The 12,812-nt window shown below is 39.1% G+C and overlaps 1 protein-coding gene across 8 annotated transcripts in view; it reads right to left on the reverse strand.

Moving 5' to 3' along the window:
- Positions 1-12,812, reverse strand: part of UVSSA (UV stimulated scaffold protein A) — a 208,793-nt gene that overhangs the window by 61,846 nt on the left and 134,135 nt on the right. For all 8 annotated transcript variants that reach the window (XM_033951291.1, XM_033951234.1, XM_033951259.1 and 5 more), the window contains exon 9: positions 2,501-2,678. In XM_033951291.1, the coding sequence (XP_033807182.1) occupies positions 2,501-2,678 (178 nt within the window). The remainder of the gene's footprint in view (positions 1-2,500; positions 2,679-12,812) is intronic.

The raw sequence follows: 12,812 nt of genomic DNA on the forward strand, positions 1-12,812 counted from the left end.
AAGCTAATTGCCATAAATATAGTGAGTTTGGGACTGTTTCACCTAATTATAGAAAATTTATGGACGTTGAAATTCAAATCCTTTGAGAATTTTTGAATATTATTCCTCTAAAGAGATGTTGAAGTGTGAAAGTAACCTATAATTGTACGGAGTTTTTTTATAAACCCGTGATGAGGTGGGGAGCTTAGGGTACTTGTGTAGTCCCGGCGACCCACAATTGAGGTTTATTTTTCTCCGTTTATTTATGATTTTGTCAACTGTCCTGTACTTGTTATTATTTTTTTGGTGTGAATGAATCCCTACTATAACTATTTACAACGTTTATATCTACAATTTTTTCTTCCCGAAACCTCATTAGAAAAATTCAAAGGCTTTTAAAAAAGTTTCCTTTATAAGGATGCATTTGAGGCATAGACAAGACAACCGGTCTACGTTTAAAACCTATATCTTATATCTTAAACATTTAATTCTAATCAGTCCTTACTTATAGGACCTAATTTTCCGGCATATTACAACAAACAATGAAAAAATACTGAACAAACACTGACTGAGATAAGTAACTAACTGTCAATTGTTTTTCAAACCAAGGGAGCAATGTATCTCTGGTGACTTTAAACGATATATGATATTTTAAGATATGGTTTAAGTTATAAAAATTTAAAAAAGGAAAAAAAAGTAAGAATAATTAAAGCATTTGAAAATAAATATAAACTTCAGGTTTTTTGGCCAATGACTAGAGCATGGAGCAGAAAAAACTACGCTGACAGTTCAGTCTACGATAAGACTATGCGTAGGCTCCAATTCTGAGGCCTTTTCCTGATTAGAGAGGAGTTACTCTATGGAATAGAACACTGCAGATGCACCTCCTATATTGAGTGGAAATTATACATTATGTTATATTGATTCTCTTGGGCTTTGCCATGTCCACACAATTGTGTTTCAAACTTTTGCTGTTTGAGGTCTTTGGGGGGGATTTTCTCCCTACCACTCGGACCTCCTTTTGTTCCTCAGCCCTAGAGGACTTGGAGATTAAGCCCGAGGCTCCTGCCCCTCCCCTAAGTGCCCTGTGGTACACAGTACATGGACACTTTTCAGAAGACCATCCAATACAAATCTGGGGCACAGCCCTTAACAGCCCAAAACAGCCCATGGAGGCTCCACTGAAGTTCAAAAAACTCAGGAAAAGGTGTTTTGAAGGGAGACCCTAGCTCTGGCCTCAGAAACACTTAAAAATAACTCCCCTCCCCCATGAATTTCCCCACACAGGGAATAATAGGCTGTACTCACTGTGCTTTGCTGGTGACTGCCTGTGTCATCTTTGCTGCAGCTTCACTGAATGGGGAGGACTTTCTACCTCAAATCCTTATAGGAAACAGTCCACAACTGGAGATCTTCGGGCTGCCAATCGGATAAAAGCTGACTGAGGTTTTCTCCCCCACAGATATTCTCAGCACAATGGAGAAAGATTAAAATGCAGCTTGCTTCATGAAACCCAAATAAATTCACACAGGGACCCCACAGCCTGCGCTCAAGCCTCTGATAAATCAGAAGGCAAGCTGGCTTCCAGGGGAACAGACTCCGAGCCTTGCAGAAGCACAAAGCAGGCTTGCTCAACAGGCATACCTGGGGGGGGGTCGCCCTGCGAGCTGAAGCCTGCCTTTGCGGAGTCTGCATCCTCTCCCAGGCAGAGTAGCCCCCCAAATGCAGCCCTCTGGCACCAAAGTTTCCCAAAACAGAAGAAAAATACCCGAAAACAATAAAAACCAAACAAAGCAGATCAGAATACAACTTCTCAGTTCACTTACAGAAGGAAAAACTGAAGAAGGCACTATACTCCACTGGTGAAGGAGGAGGAGCTGAATGATGTGATCGACACCCTTCTGCAAACAGTTCACGAGCATGGATTGATCACCTAATGTACAGACTTCTGCATTTATACAACAGAATTGATGTTAACTGGCTCATTAAACAATTTGTGTGTACATCAAAATTTTGGCACCATATATAGAATCCAAGGGTAACTACACTAATAGTGCAGATGCAACTAACTGCAATGTACTAATTCAAGGTATAGCCCGTTTTGCTATTTGGGATCTAGCTAGGTACTTGGGACTTGGGTTGGCCGCTATTGGAAACAGGATACTGGGCTTGATGGACCTCCAGTCTATCCCAATATGGCTATTCTTATGTTCTATGCCTATTTCCCACCCTTATAACAGGCTATGCAGTTAACATGTGAATTAGCACATATTGTAATAAGGCACAGTAGTGATTACCATAGCTATGCACTATCCGTTTTAATGCATTAATTCAGATGTTAACTGAGTACCACACATTAGTACTTTATTTAAATAAGGCCCATTGTCTTTAAATGAGCAGCAATTTTTAATTCTCTGATGCAGCACAGCAAAAAGTTGATTATTGCTTAATTATCCTTTTAGCAGTTTACATCTATTGTTTCTGAACAAACAGAAAAAGATCTTTACAAAAGGCATTGTACCTGCCACTGATGGGAGATAACTTTGGCAACTTATGTTTGATTAATTTCCATGTTGCAGCAGCACAGGTTGGATCCAACTCTTCATCGTATGTTTTGGACCGTTTTGGGAGATTAGAGCCAGCAGGCTTTACAGTATCCAGCTTCTTTGTTGTCTGTGGTGATGCTAGAGGTTCTAGCCCTATAAATGAAAAGAGCATAAAAAAAATAAACATTCAGATATCAAAACTCCTAGCATTAGTAGAGAATTACATGGGAATAAAATTTGTCCGTTCCCATGGACAACCGCGGGAAACCATCCCATGTCATTCTTTAGTGTATCTCAACCTCAGTAGTTCTATACCGGCATTCTTCAATGCAAGGCTTGAGGGTTAGTGGCTGTGTCCATTCATACTCCGATTCTTCCCTCTCTCCTTAAAGAATGACACAGGGATGGTTTCCCATGGTTTCCCACGTCTAGGGTCCAACTGATTCTCTTCCCACCTTCTTGCTTTTAATATATCTAAAAAAGTTTTCACTGTGTGTTCTTGCTTCCAGAGCATTCTTCTTTTCAAGGTCTCTCTGCCTTCTTTATGAGCGCCTTGCATTTGACTAAGCATTCCTTGTGCTGTTTACAATTATTTTCAGTCGGATTCTTTTTCCACTTTCTGAAGGATTCTCTTTTAGCTCTAATAGCTTCCTTCATCTCATTTGTTAACCACACTGGCTGCATTTGGTTTTCCTTCCTCCTTTTTTAATACATGGAATATATCTAGTCTGGGCTTCCAGGATGATATTTTTAAATAACATCCACGCCTGATGTATATTTTTAAGTTTCTTTTTTACCATTCTTCCATGTTATCATAGTCTCCTTTTTTAAAGTTAAGTGCTGCAGTATTAGATTTCCTGTGCAAACTTATTCCAGGGGTTATATCAAACCTGATAATGTTATAACAACTGTTATCAAAAGCAGCCCCAGCATCATTACCTCCCACACCAATTCATGTGCTCCACTAAGAACTAGATCTAGAATTGTTTGTGTTGGTTCTTGAACTAGCTGCTCCATAAAGCAGTCCTTGATTTCAAGGAATTTTATCTCTCTAACACGACCTGATGTTACATTTATCCAGTCAATATTAGGATAGTTGAAATCACCCATTATTATTGTGTTACCCAGTTTGTTAGCCTCCATAATTTCTATAACATTTCAGCATCTATCCATTCATCCCGGTCATATGGACGGTAGTACACGCCTATCACTAACCTTTTCCCCCCTTACACATGGAATTTATACTCATAGGGATTCCAAGGTGTGTTTCTGTTCCTGTAGAATTTTCAGTTCATTCGATTCAGGGCCCTCCTTAATAAGAGATTACTTTGGTTGTCTACAGTTTTTACTTATAAGATATGAAAGTAATATATGGGTTATTTACCACAGGTAAAGATGGCTTGAGAGATTTGTGTCTGTGCCTTCCCCACCAATAATATTCTCTTAGCTATTCTATCCATACCAAATTTTTACAACACAATAGAGGCAGACGTATAAAAAAAATTATGAAGATGGGGTGTGTTTTTCCAGATTCATGCATATGCATGGAGTGTACTGCTGTGGACTTGTACATCCCAGAAAGTAAGTTCCTTTAACTCATACATTATCAAAATTTTTCATCATAAATAAGATACATTGATATATAGCCTACATCTGTGTGCACACAAATTTTATTGAAATTGTATCTATAATAAAAAAGTAGAATGACTGGAATACAATCTAAAATGCTTATCCCTGAAAGCAGTGTACAGTAAGTATGATAAAGGAACATGTGATTTTGTAATTTGATTTCAATAGTTCATTTCTAAATATTAAAATGGCACATTACATGGCATTCTTCTGTAGGTACATCTGAAAAGAATTATTTTTTTTTAAAAAGTCCAAACCTACTTTTTTTGTTGTTCAAAATGACCAAATGGCACCTATTTGCCTGAAGCAATAAAGCAGACAGTGCTGAAGAGATAAATCGATAGTAGGAAATAGAGAGGCTGGGGTTTCAGCTGAAAGTTAGGCTGCTGAATGCTGACATTATTGATTTTAGCCAGTTCAGCTGGCCTTGTAATTAAAATGTAAATTTGAGAAAGAGATTATGTCCTGACAGAAACGGTGGGATTAAGGGAAAGATAAAAACCCCTCGGTGAAAATTCTGAGAAAGAAATGGAAAGGAGATGAAGCACAGGTTTTTCACAGCTGCTAGATTTTAGTTTAAAATCTAAATACTTTAGCATCATCTACTTGTATGTTTAATTGAAAAAAAAAGAACATAAATAGAGAACATGAGCTGCCATTTTCTTTACATTTGAAAATCATGACTCTCAGCAGACACACTGAGATTAAGACAATGCTATAAAATGCCACCATTTCCAAGGTAAAGAAATTCAATAGGAAGTGTTGGGTTACCGCTACTGGCTACATATGGCTCAATAACTTACAAACTCAGAAGCAATGGCACAGATAAGTAATTAAAGTCTTGAGAGATAGGAGGTAAAACAGTGCATCAAGTCAGCTCACAACTGTGTAGTGAATATGAAAGTACAAGAAAGGAATGGCTTAGTGGTTAGAGCTACAGCCTCAGCTCTCTGAGGTTGTGGGTTCAAACCCTGCACTGTTCCTTGTGACCCTGGGCAAGTCACTCAATCCTCCATTGCCCCAGGTACATTAGATAGACTGTGAGCAGATAGAGAAAATGCTTGAATACCTGATTGTAAACTGCTTAGATAACTCCGATAGGCAATATATACCTGCAAATACCTAATTAATAAATAAATAAATTCTTCCAAGGGAAACTTGGGATTTATGGGTGACTACTGTTCTTATATTTTGATCACAGCAAACCAAATAATTCAAGTTGAAATTTAGGGCTCCTTTTACAAAGCCGCACTAGGGCCTTAACGCGTGGAATAGCGTGCGCTAAATTGCTGTGCGCGCTAGCTGCTACCGCCTCCTTTTGAGCAAGTGGTAGATTTTTGGCTAGCGCGCACTAATCCAGTGTGTGCGCTAAAACTACTAGCGCAGCTTTGTAAAAGCCCTTAGTATTTAGTTGCCAGGTACAATTTCTCCCCACCTATCAATATTACCTATAGATGAACTATTTAAATCTGGCTGCAGCTACTTTGGTAGTGCCCAGTTGCATAAGGATGGTGTGGGAGAAATAGATTTAAGATTACTGAAATGTTGATATATTTTAATTTAAATATTACTGGGCTTTATAAAACTTTTTTTTTTTTTTGCTGTTAAGCAATGTGGTTTTCTATATGTGTTTTTCAATTTTTTTAGTTACTGGCTATCAGTCAGTTTTATGGGTCATGGGTTGTTATTCTTGCATTTTACAACAGTTCACAAAAATTGTTAGTTTCTCATGATCTTGTGCCTACTACTTCCAGGAAAGGAGCTGTGCACACTCAAGTTTAGAGGGGTTTTGGATGGTATTTGACTACATTTAAATTTAACAACAACAAAAAAGAAAACACTTGACAAGGCTTATATTTAAGTAATTGCTCAATTACCCTATGTGAAGTGATCCATAACTAACGTACAAAACAATACCGCTCCCTTTGGTAACTCATTTTCTGTCAGCAGTAAATAGCATATTTTCTTTGACTTATTTAAAACACATGATCTAGATTTACTTTGTCTGAAGAAAACTTGGTTTTCTGATTTAGAAGGAATTAACATTAATCATGTCCTTCCACCAGATTAGCTAAGGGAGAGGGAGCAGTTTATATTGAATATAAGAAGGGCAATTCTATATTTGGGCACCTGGTAATTGCCTTTTCTATATAAAAAAATATATAGGCATCTACTTTCCTTCATAGAATGTTAGCCAAACAGCAAAAATACACTCATCTAAGTTAGGATATAAGCAGTTCAATCAGCCTAAGAGCTCATGTGAACCATAGTTACACACTTACTTAGACTTAGCTTGAAAGTACATTCACCTGTAAAATACACTTTTGTAAACTATGTGCATATTTACAGAACAACACTTAGGTGGAATTTTGGTGTTTACATGCATATATGCACACATGCATGCATATACACTATAACATTATGAATTACACATGCAATCAGCACTTAGCTTTTATTGCGTATGATATAGAGTTGCACAATAAGGCCCGGATTCTGTAACCGGCGCCGTTGTTGGCCGCCCCCTTAAAAGTGATCACCAATCTCATGTCAATCATGCAACAACGCCGTGTACAGAATCACACCTCCAGCAAAAGTAGGTGGCATAAATGTAAGCCAGGATTTTCCAGGCCTATATTTTCAGCACCTATACCTTTGAATCACGCCTCCCTCTCTCCAACGACCATCTCCCCATCTTGTGCTTCCCCTCTTTTGCTCCCTATCCTTTTATCCAGCATCTACCCACCTCTCTTTCCTCCCCTTCCATCCAATGTTTCTCTCTTTCCCCATCCTATCCAACATCTTCTCTACCCTTTTGCATTCAGTTGTCTTTATGCCCATATTTCCATCCATCTCCCCTTTCTCTCTCTACATTTCCATCTAGTATCTCATCTCCCCATCCTTACAGCATCTCCCCTTTCTCTCGTTCCTTCAATCCAGTCTCTCTTATTCTTTTCCACATCATTCCATCTAGCACTTCCCCTCCATCTCCCTACCCTTCCATCCAGCATCTCCCTTATTTCTCTCTCCTCTTCAGTCCAGTGTCTTCCCCCTCTCTCCTCATCCCTCTACCCATCTTCTCTCTCAACTTCTTTTTCCATTCAGCTTGGCCCCTCTAACTCCCCACATTTCCACTCATTTACTCTCTACACCATTCTTCCATGCAGAATCTCCTCTCATGTCTCCTCCTCCATTCCATTCAACATTTCCCACCTCTCTCTCCTCCCCTTCCATCTGTTATCTTTAATCTTCTTTCTACACTATCTTCCTTCACCAGTTTCTTGCCGCCACTACTAATTCTCTCAATGAGCAGTAGCAGCAGCAAAACAAGAAGAAACAGGTGTACAATAGTAGTCTTCAGTCAAGTGCTGTCAGCTCCACTGGTCCCTTGCCCTAGAACAGTAAGTTGACATTACAGAGAGCAGGGAACCGGCAGAGCCAATAGCACTTAAGACTACAGCTGCCACTGCTGCTCATCAAGAGATGGCAAAAGAATTTTCCTCTTTTGCAGGAATTTGGGTGATGATTTGACAAAGTAGGAGTCTCCCGCTGAATGTGGGAAACTTGGCAGGTCTGTTAATCAGTCTTCTCATTAAAAATTTGGAATCATTGGGGACAGCAAGGCCGCTACTGAAATTATTTTCTTCATTTTTGACATGTTAGGTTTCATGATGTTAGTTTTGCCTAGACAGGTGTCCATCCAGATTTCATTAAAATATTTCAGATGTGTCAACATGGAAAACTGATAATAACTAAGAGAGAAACTGTAGTTAATGGGGTGCTCTCTAGTCAAGGGACATGATCAGCTGAATGCCACAACAATTGATACTTCATCCAGTGTTCTTCAATATCTTTGTAAGTGACACTGAGAAAGGGTCACAAAGGAAGGTGTTTTATTTGCCAACAGCATAGATGCTCTTGAGGGAATAAATGAGTAATTTTTTTTAAAATGGGAATATTTTAAATATGTTGAAAGATATGGTTATTATGCTCTAATCCAAATAAATGCAAAATATGGAATATAGTTTGCATTCACTTGGATTAAACACAACAACCTAGCACCTTTTCATTGATAAAGAAACAGAAAACCAGGAAAGAGACCTAAGGGACATCAGCTCTGATGACCTCGTGGTTGCCAGTCAGTGTGTCAAAGCATATATGAAAACCAATACAACATTTGGGAAGTTATCACTTAGACTATTACTTCTCTACAGATCTCTGGTGACAACCTGCATCAGTTACTATGTTTTGACCTGGAGACTATGGACTCAATTCTATAAGTGGTGCCCAAATTTAGATGCCAATAAAAATTAGAACTATGTGCTATTCTATAAATGGCACTGAGCTGGGCACCATTATAGTATTTGGTACCAAGATCTGAGCTCAATTTTGGACACGAGAATTTACACTAACTGAAAACTGATGTAAATTTTCACTTCTAAATTAGGCACAGATTCTCCAAATTAACACACTGTTTGCAAATTCTAAGAATGCCCCAATCTGCTAATGCCTCTCCCATGACCACACCCCCTTTTCATATCCATGCATAAAATTTACATCCGGACCCTGGTAACTAAATATTCATGGGACAGTCATAAGGAATAAGTACCTTATGGAATAAGGACAGTCATTATGGAATAAGGACAGTCATTACAGAATAAGGACCTTAGTATCCACAGGTCCTTGTAGCATACTATATAATCTTCATAGAAATTAACATAAGAGCATGTACAATCAACTATTAAAAATTCTCTCTCTATAATGAAAAAATTAAGAACTATTAGAAAGTTTTTAAAACCTGAGGTCTTTAGTACAGTCACAAATATTATCAAGGTTTGACTATTGCAACCTTGTCCTAATAACCTGCTCTAAATCATTGATTCACCCTCAGAAATTAGTTCAAAATGCTGCTTTCAGACCAATTTTTGGCTTAGCTAAGTATGATGCACTTAAACCTTGTTACTTTGAATTGCACTGGCTCCCTATTGCTGCTAGAAATTAGTTTAAGCTTTGTGTTACTAATTTTAAGATATTTATTTTAAGATCTTTATTTGTGGGATTTAGAGATTTTATTACAAGAGCCGTTCACAAAATATAAGACTCAAAATCTTTTTCTGTCAAGATTTCCCATGATTGAGAACCTTAAATCGATCAGACAACTCTCTTCGTCAATTCAATGTCAGATGGTTGAGTTATGGAATCAATTGCATTTCTTTTTAAGATCATGTGGTCCCTATTTTCTGGTTAGAAAGCATTTGAAAACTTTTTTTTTTCAGAAATATGACTTTTAAATTGATTGTTAACATGATTGTGTTATCTAGCTTAAAATATTGTTGTAATTCCTGGATGATTTGATCTGGTTCTTGTTTGTATGTAATCCATCCTTTTCACCTGTTAAGATAGTACAAGAAGTTCTCCTGCGTGTTAGTTAAGTGTTTGTTTAAAACATCCTTTTCTTCTGAAGCAGAAAAGTTCCAATGAAACAAGGCTCTTGTTCAGAGAAGGAAAGCATAAAATAACAAAGGACTATTTGGCTTTGGCTCCGGGTTGGACTTTTATGAACAGCGAAGGAGTGTGCACTTTGCTGGGATCCCAGAGGAAGGAGCTGCTGTGTTTCCACATTTTTTGAGCTAAAGTCAAGAGTTTTTTTTCACTCTTTGAGTGGTGATTTATGTTTTTGTTTGCATTGCATTGAAAACTTTATAACATTGTTTTGCTCTGCCTCTGGCGGTGGCGCAGGTTTTTCTAAATGGGCATTTAGTTTATGAGGTGTTTTTTTTTTAATTGTGCCTTCCCCCATTGACTAGAGGAGCCTATGATTTACAAACCTTTGAGTCTTTGATAACTTAATGAGTCTGCAGCACTTTGGTGGTCAGCTTTTGTCTGAGTCTCGTATTATTAATTGTATTATCGTTCAGTTTCTTTTGACCGTGATGTCAAACTTTCTCATGCCAAGTTGGGTAGTACTGTAGAGTAATTACTGGTGGCTGAGTTACCAGTTAATTTACTGGTAAGATATGAAATTTGGTGGCAGGGAAAATTAAATGTGCACTATTTTAATTAATTAATTAATTATTTATTATTTTCCAATGCTCAATATGACTTCCTTTAAGGTTTAGACCCAGTGTTCCAGTAGCATTTAAGCCACCCTTGAAAAAAATTATGCAGATCCTCTTATTCCGAATAACTACTGGCCAGTATCAAACCTTCCATTTCTTTCAAAACTACCATACTTGAGAGAGTGGTATTTAACCAACTTCAAACTCATGTTGAATTTAATGCACAGAGACAGTAGTTCCCGCCTTAGGGCTCCTTATACAAAGCTGTGATAGCAATTCTGCCACAGCAAATGCACTGAAGCCCATAGGAACTGAATGTACTTTGTGCACTTGCCATGGGAGAATTGCTACTATAGGTTTGTAAAAGGGGCCCTTACTGAGCGAACTCCATAGTCACCTAGACCAGTGTTTCTCAACATCTTCAAGCCAAGTACCCCCTAAGTCTAACAAATACCAACCAAGTGCTCCAGCCCAAGCTCCGCCCTTGACCCCCACCCCATTATAATAGTACTTGTAATGCAATTTCTTCCATCCATTTTTCATGTACACACAATATAATCTTATTAATTCATAATGGTAACTACAAAATTAAAAAAAAAATCCACAAAGCACACTGTACGCAGAGAAAATGTTAATTATCCTTTATATTTGTTTTATTTTTCAAAGAAGTCAAGGCAGATGCCTTTAAAATATTCAATGTCACCTCAGTAACAACTATAGAAAAATAGACAGCAGATTATAAATTCTCAAAACTGACATTTCGATCACTAAATTGAAAATAAAATCATTTTTCCTACCTTTGTTGTCTGGTGAATTAATTAGTTTCTGGGAGGACTTTCTTCTGACTGTGTATTCCCTTCCCCCACCATCTCTCTCTGTTCTTCCATGAGTCCAACTTTTCTTCCTCTCTCCTCCACCCCTATTGGCAACATGTCTCCCTCTCTCTCCCTCCTCTAATATGATCTTGCTGTTCTTCCTCAGGGTCTCTCTCCCTCTGTCTCTTCTGTCTGCACCTACCATAGTCCAGTATCTGCCTCCTGTCTTTCCCCTTTGGTTCAGGCCTATCGCTCACTGTCTTTCTTCTGCTTACATCACCTCCCCCCCCCCCCCCGCTAGCATTTTTTCTCCTTTCTTCCAGGTCTTTCTCTGCCCCTCTCTCTCTCTCGTCCTTCCTCCCTCCCTGGTCCAGAATATTTCCACCACTCTGCAGTCTCTCTCTCACTTCTCTCTATATACCCCTAAGTCCAATATCTGCCTCCTCTCACTTCTGTTTCTTTGTTTCAGGTTTCTCCCGCTCTATCTTCCTTCTAACATTTTGAGTCCTCCCACCTTTAATCCGGGTCTTTCTGTCACTCACTCTGTCTTCCCCCTCTCCAGGGCCTGCCATCTCTCTCTCCTCGGTTCAGGGTGTTTCCCCTCTCTACCCCCTCTAGTCCAGCATCTGCCCTGTCTTCCCCTCCCTAAGTCCACTAAGTTCAAGTCTGCTTTCCAGCCCTCCTCGAGGTCCTTTTCTTTCTCTCTCCCTCCCGCCCGGTGTCCAGATCCAGGGTCCCTATGGCAATCCCAATCCCGCTGGGGCCCTCGCAATGGGCGGGGCCTTACCTCAGCTGCGTCCCACACCAAGCAAGAGAGGTAGTCTTCCACACTGTGACCGCCGCTTATCGAGGACCAATCTTTAAAGCTAATTACGGCAGCTGCAGAGCAAACCTAGTAGGCTGCCGTTGGTCTCCGCAGCACGTTAAGAACATAAGAATAGCCTTACTGGGTCAGACCAATGATCCATCAAGCCCAGTAGCCCGTTCCCATGGTGGCCAATCCAGGTCACTGGTACCTGGCCAAAACCCAGGGGCGAGACCGCAACAATAGGAATATGCTGTGGAGGCCGACAGCAGCCTGCTAGGTTCACTCTGCATGCTGCCATAATTAGCTTTAAAGATGACACAGTGAGACTAGGGCGGAATCCGGAGGACGCTGAGGGGGAAGTGCCCAGCTAAAAGACGCTAGGGAGAACACTGCTCTTCTTGGTTGGGCTGAAAACTTTTCAGCAGCACATCGTAGTTGCAAATGAAGGTTCATGGAGCACTAGCAAAGCTGAAAAGCATACAAGAGGAAACAGACTCACAAAGTTATCATAATGATTTTAGTCTGCAATTATTTATGAAAAACGATCAGTTGTATATTCTTCACAGCAATTACATGAAGTTCCATTTACCTGTATCAGATGTAGATAATACTACAGTACTTGTTTTTCAATGCATATTATTTTCATTTGCAAAATTCTACCTGTCCATTATTCTGAAATGTCCCTTCTGAAATTCTCTGTTTCTAAAAGTTATGAAATGGAGAGTAAAGTGCATTTCCTAACCACCTTACACAATTGTTAACCTTCTAAAGTCATCCCTCACTCACCACTACCTGCTTAAGTATTTCATATCAATTTGGGATGACAACATAGGAAGAAAGAAAACAGAATACACAGCACAAATGAATCAGAAAAGAGCAGATGATGCACTTTAGGTTCTAGATAGGAAAGTTATTTTTGCTTGAACACTGTAAAATTGTGTTAAAGTAAACCTAATCCTATTGATAGTTAAATTAGCAA

The sequence above is a fragment of the Geotrypetes seraphini genome, chromosome 1 (genome assembly GCF_902459505.1).
Source record: "Geotrypetes seraphini chromosome 1, aGeoSer1.1, whole genome shotgun sequence".
Lineage (NCBI taxonomy): Eukaryota > Metazoa > Chordata > Amphibia > Gymnophiona > Dermophiidae > Geotrypetes > Geotrypetes seraphini.